We start from the raw sequence: 6,450 nt of genomic DNA, 5'->3' as shown, positions 1-6,450 counted from the left end.
TGACTTCCCATCTGACCATTTATTTTCTTGCTGTTTACTCAGGTTCTTCCCCAAACGTCTTTTGATCTCCAGCATGGCCTCTCGTCCAGAAAGCTGAAACTGTGCCCCACTTCTTGCCATCTTCATGATACCCCCTGCTCTCTTATACAAAATATTTCAAAATAAAGATTGAAACAGGAACTTAGCTGAGTTTTGCAACACAGAAGTGTATTCTAGGTCTACATTTATAGAAAGTGGTGGGTGGGGAAGACTGATGAGTCCAGGGGGGACTGGGGGAGATGTCCGTGCCAAGGGTAGTCACATGAGTGGGCAAGCAAGATGGGAATGAGTGAGTCCTGGGGGCTCCAGAATCATCAGAAGTTACTGACTTATTGATGGGGAGAGCCTTAGAAAAATCTAGAAACACACACTGTCTCCACCTGGGAAGCACTCACTTCCCTTTAAGGCAGACTAGAAAAAAATGAAAGAAGGCCCCCAAACCCATATTAACCAAACACACACACACACACACACACACACACACACACACACACATACACACACAACAAAGTCTAAGTCTGCAGATAAACATCCACAAATAGGCACTTGGTGTCTTCAGCTCTGGGGTTGGAGAGATCTGGGGCTTTGGCCCCCAAAAGCAGGAGCCACTGTCCCCAAAGGGGGGGACAACAGCTTCTGAAGGCCCTGGGGTCTGATCTGTTAGGTGGTACTGGCCCAGCTGGATGGGAAGGAGGCCTGTTTAAAGAAGACCCAACTCCCTCATTTCACTGAGATAGGGACTTGCTGGAAGCTCTGTGTCCTGTGCATTTCCTGAATATAGCGAATTGGTATTTCTCAAGAGCACATCCCTGAAAGGGCAAATGCTGGCCATTTAAGTGTGGGCATCTCAGGTTGGGAACTGACGGGCTCCATGAGGCAGGGGCTTAGTTTGCTACTAAGCACTGTGTCCTCGGGGCCCACCACTGCGCCTGGCACCTAAGGAGGCATACAATATATGTTTGCTGAATGACTGAATAATCCAAGAAGAAAATCCCATTCTCTAAGAATACACATTTACAACATTTTCATTGGTTATATATCAGTTCCTCTCTAACCCTCAAAGTGGAATTATAATTCACTTATTCTCCTCAATCAGCTGGCCTTAAAGGAATTTTTTCTTTAACTGAAACTGAGTCTTTTCAGTTGGAGCTAGAGAATGAATCTGATTATGTCCAAATGAGAGGGTCTCCAGCAAATGCACTGAGAAACTTCAATGGGATAATCAATCCGTCTCTAAGGCCAGCAGCTGGCCCAGAACTGGCTGTTCAGGCTGGAGGTTAGGACAGGGTCTTTATGTGTTGGATCTGAGGTCTGGAGAGGAGAGGCAGGTCTTTCGCTGTGTCCTGGGGGAAGGTCTGAGCCTGGCTGGTAGGGAAGAAGTCCTTGTCTAGCTGTCTGGAGAGACGGCATTGGAATAGGAAGTGGAGGCTGTGAGAGGAGGGAGGTCAGGGACTGGCCAGAGAATCAAGGACCCAGCAAGAGAAGATGGATCTGGCTCACCCTGGAGCATCTTGATACAGTGAACTCTCAGGCCACAAGGATGCTGGTGTGGGGAGCAACCCCCAAGCATCTGGGAGAGCCTGGGTCCATGAGAAAGAAGCAGCATAAGAATCTTGTAAACAGGGAAGGCTGCTCTGATAAAATCCACTTCCAGGGAAGATTGTAAGCTCAATTACTGGACCCTCAGGGAGTCTAAGTCTAAGGAGGCTAGCCAACGGTGTCTACACGGCAGAGGGAAAGCCAAGGGGATTTGACAGAGGCTGTTAAGGAATGAATAATTGGGGGTGTCCAGGTGGCCAAGGGAGGTGAATTTCAAAGGATGATGACAGTTCAAGGTACATCTGGGGTTCCAGAATCCCTTTCCATGCCATCTACCTTGACCCACAAGGCATGGCTACAGGGACAACTGGTCATCCCAGAACCTCCTTCCCTTCTCCCCTCATTCAGTTTTGGACAAGAGACTAAAGATTCTTTGGGGAAGGGTTTGGGTAAAGCGGTTTTTGTTTTGTTTTGTTTTTCACGTCAGGGCTATACAGACACTGGCTAAATGTCCAGCTATTTTCGGGAAGGAGAGCATGGAGGCTCAGGGGGTGACTTCGTGGACCCTGAGGCCCTTCTGAGGGAAGGCAAGGCACAGATATCTCAAATCCCCTCCCCGCGTCTGGAGGACGCGGCCTCCAGTCCACGTCAGGCAGGGGGATTCTCTGGGGGTGTGAAGAGTCTGGAGAACTCAAGGAAGGAGGGAGGTGCCCAGGCCCCTGTAGTGTGAACCCTGACAGTCAGATTTTCTCCTTCTTCTAATACGAGGGCCTGACTCAGCTCTGATTGCTGAACATCCACTTCGAACACGGCGATCTTGAGTAAACACGTTGCCAGCCACACAACTAGATGAAGAGCCAGGCCGCCTCCCCCCACTGAGGCTCCTTTCTTTTAGAGATCTTGATTGCTTTTGATAACTGACCATTTGGGCCACCTGCCTTTTCCCTCGTTCCTCGCTTTAAATTCCCACTCTTATGCTTTAAATTCACCAATAAAGAGTGAGTCCTCGAAATCCTAGGTCCTCACCCTCAACTCCCATAAAAGCAGAACCCCAGTTCCGTGGGTTCTCTCTCTCTCTCCCCATGACCTCACTGTGTGGCCCCAGGTGTGCCAGGTATTTCCAGGTCCTGTAAGTAAAAATAAAATGAAAAGTAATAAACGTTTCCCCCCAAGTTTCCTGATGGTTATTGCTGAAGCGCATTTTGCAATCATAATAAAAACCACAAGGGTTGGTGCAGCCTCAACACTGGTTGTTGATGGGCTGTGACAGGCACACAACAGCCCCCTGCAGGTCAGGGTACCATGTGCCACCACTTGAAGGTGAAGGGCTTCCTGCGTACGTTGGTGCCGCAGTGCACCTCCCCCAGAAATTTGTGGTAGGCGGAGATGTCATCCACGAAGGTGCAGCAGAGGCCCAGGGGCTCCAGCAGGGAGCGCACATGTGTCTCCAGGCAGCACACCTCCTCAACCTGGGGCCCAAATGGCTTGGGGATGCCCAGGTCCTTGCTGAGCACAATCATGTTCACCTGCAACAAGGAAGCGGGGGGGGGGGGGGGGGCGGTCACAGCTCCGTTTAGTGAGCACCTACTATGCCCCGCCCTGTTCTAAGCTCACTGAACCCTCCCAACAACCCTATGAAGTAGGGATTGTGATTATCCCCATTTTACAGATGAGGAACTGAGGCTCGGGGGGGGCTAAGCAACTCATACATGGCAGAGCTGAGTGGAAAACGAGGCAACCCACCCCTGTATTATGTGTATGTCCATGCGGCTATATATGTACGCATCAGCGTGTGCATTGCACGCATGCGTGTACGTGTGTTTTCATGTGTACATGTGTGTATATATGTATCTATGTGTGTGTGTATGTGTGTTCTAACCTCCTTCTATCACATAGAAGACTCTGCTCTACGATAACAAGAATCCCTCCTGTCTATAAAGGACTTTTTAATTTACAAGACACTCTCCAATCTGTTAAAGGATCCCCCAGGACCCCAGGGGGCAGCTAGAATAAGGATATCACCCCAGAAGGGAATGAGGCCCAGAGAGGGCGAGTGCCTGGGGTGGGTGGGAGGCCACACAGCAACTCAGCCGGGACTGGGACCCGGGCCTCCTGATTGGACAGCCTCAGCCGAGGGGTCCCTCTGGATCTGGCTGCCCCTGACTGGCCTGGATGAGGTTTGGGGTCCAGAGCGCCTCACCATGTTTGGGAAGAAGGCTCTGGCCTGGCGGTCCTCGTCCATCTTGAAGAGGGCAGGCAGGTCGATGATGTCCTGCTCCGTCAGCCCCAGCTCCTTCTTGAGGATGTCGCGGTTCCAGTCCAGGCAGCGCTGGGGACGGGGAAGAAGGGAGGGCAGGCGAGTGAGGGGACACCCCTGCCACCTTTGTCAACCTCACCCCTGCCTGCAGGGGACCCGGCACTCCAGGGAGAGTGTCAACCTCACCCTGGCACTCCAGCACGCGCCGACCTCTCTGGTGCCCCTCCCACCAGTCATGGTAGTAATAAAGAGAACGAGAGAGAAGATTACAGAAATAATACTAGAAAATCACAGAAATAACACTAGTGAGGGCTCATTTACTGAGCACCACCTACTACAAGCCAGACCCTGTGCTAACTTCTTGCTATGCAGTATCTCATTGAATCCTTAGGCTGTCCTGTGTGGTGAGAATAACAGTGACAATGATTTTGATTAATAATAATTAAAACTAATATGTACAAGAACCCTAAGTGTACTGTTCTAAGTGCTTTACATACATTACTCATTTAAGCCTCAACCTCATGAGGTAGACACTATTATTAGCCCCTTATTAGAGACTCTACCCAAAATGTAGAGTCCTTAGTTAGTTGCCCAAGGTCCAACTGCCAAAACGAGGGGCCATGATTTGATCTCAGATTTACCTGAAGCCAAAAAATGTCCACGGAGGGGAGTTACAGTAAAGTCAGCTTTCAAATAGCCAGTGAGGCATTATGCGAACTTTGGGAAACTCTGCAGTTGCTCTACAGCCTCCACTCCACCCCTCCCCCTGAAATGTAGCAGCCCGTTATTGGGTTGGGTTGACTACATCCTCCCCTCCTGGGGACAGCTAATTAGTGGACCCTTGCCCCTGCCTCTTTGCTCCAGTGATTGGTTCAAAGATGGGCAATAAACCAGGATTAAGGGAATCAGTATATGGAATTCCCCTGGCTACAATAATTGGTTCAGGTTGGCACAATCAGAGTGAAATGCAAAACTTTTGTTTAATTGTTGGGGGCACAGACCTCCCTCTTTGTGGATGGTGTGCTGGATGGATGTGAGACCTTGAACTGTTGCAGCTATACTCCTGTCATGAGGGCACCTGTAGAGCCCAAGAAGTGCAGAGAAATAGAGCTGGAGCCCTGATCAACCTGTGCCTGAAATCCATCTCACTGCTGGACTTCCTACTCATATGAGTCAATTAAGCCATTTAAAAAAATCAGTTTGAGTTTTTAAATTTAAACTTGATACTCTAAATGTGCCCATGCAGGGCTTCCTCGGTGGCACAGTGGTTGAGAATCCACCTGCCAATTCAGGGGACATGGGTTTGAGCCCTGGTCCGGGAAGATCCCCCATGCCACGGAGCAACTAAGCCCGTGCGCCACAACTACTGAGCCTGAGTGCCACAGCTACTGAAGCCCGTGCACCTAGAGCCCGTGCTCTGCAACAAGAGAAGCCACCGCAGTGAGAAGCCCACGCACCACAATGAAGAGTAGCCCCTGCTCGCCGCAGCTAGAGAAAACCCGCATGCAGCAACAAGACCCAAAGCAGCTAAATAAATAAGTAAGTAAATAAATAAATAAATATGCCCATGCAAATAAAGAGAGATCTAATTCAACGAAATATGACCCTTTTGACTGGTATCTACTTCTGGATACAATCTTTGAGATTTAGGGACTCCAAAGGTGGGATTCATCCATAGATAGAAAACTTCAGGGATCTCTGATCCCCTAAAACAAATAAAAATTCATGGCATGTGTTTACGTATGAAATTTTCTGGAGAGCAGGTCTGTAGCTGTCATCATATTTTAATGAGTGTGGGTCTCCCCCAAATGCTGTGGGCTGTAGCCTTACAGAGCCCTTGGTTTTTTAGTATTGCCTGATACACCTTCCTTCCCAGGTCTCCTGTCTGCTTCTAGCCTCCACTGACCTGCTTTGTCACCCCATTCAGCCTCCAGTTTAGAGGCGTAAACCAGAAAGGCTGGACCGAATGCTTATTGAGGTCCTTCCCTCTGTCATGTGCCCTGAACCCTTGGCCATTCCCTATGGAAGCCCCGAGGATGTGACAGGTGCCATTGGTCATAGCCTTGTCCCTCCCACAGGCCCCTGCCCCGCCCTCACCTGGAAGTACTGGTTCTCCTGCACGAGGCTCTCGTTGGACAGAATCTTGTTGATGGTGATTCGCTTGCTGCTCATCCCGCCCAAGCCTGTGGGGGTCAGAGGACAGGGGACAGTCTAGTTTTAGGTGTCCAGCCTGGGCGCTCCCCTTTGCCAAGGCCCCCAGCTTCTGGGCTAACTCTTAGGATGAGGGAGAGGGGCTGGGACAGGCTGGGGCACAGAAGGGCAACCCCAGGGGTAACTCCTTTCCCCAGGGTTGGCCATGTCACCTGGGCCAGGGAAGGGGTGGCAGCTGTCTTGCTCTCTCTCTGGCCAGAGGGTAGGGTGGCACAAGAAGCCTGCTTCTAAGGATGAGCAGCAGACCAGAGGGAGTATGGCAGAAGCAGGACGCCAAGGGGTGTCACCCTTCCTGTTTTCCAGACCTGCCTCATGCTTGGCCCTTGTCCTGGTCTATGCCTGCATCTGCCTCCTATTCCATCATGATGGCCCACGTGGCTTCTGGCTTGATTAGTGATACCTAA

At 50.5% G+C, this 6,450-nt stretch overlaps 1 protein-coding gene across 1 annotated transcript in view; it reads right to left on the bottom strand.

Annotated features, from left to right (window-relative positions):
* The window catches only part of PADI2 (peptidyl arginine deiminase 2), a 47,124-nt gene continuing 40,674 nt past the window's right edge, over nucleotides 1–6,450 (bottom strand). The window contains exons 14-16 of the mRNA XM_004272453.4: nucleotides 5,933–6,018; nucleotides 3,779–3,907; nucleotides 1–3,104 (exon numbers count right to left, since the gene is read on the bottom strand). Of these exons, the coding sequence (XP_004272501.1) occupies nucleotides 2,871–3,104; nucleotides 3,779–3,907; nucleotides 5,933–6,018 (449 nt within the window). The 3' untranslated portion in view covers nucleotides 1–2,870. The remainder of the gene's footprint in view (nucleotides 3,105–3,778; nucleotides 3,908–5,932; nucleotides 6,019–6,450) is intronic.

Source organism: Orcinus orca, chromosome 1 (assembly GCF_937001465.1).
Source record: "Orcinus orca chromosome 1, mOrcOrc1.1, whole genome shotgun sequence".
NCBI lineage: Eukaryota > Metazoa > Chordata > Mammalia > Artiodactyla > Delphinidae > Orcinus > Orcinus orca.
Note: the sequence above shows the minus strand (reverse complement) of the source record. Positions and strands in the feature narration are given on the sequence as shown.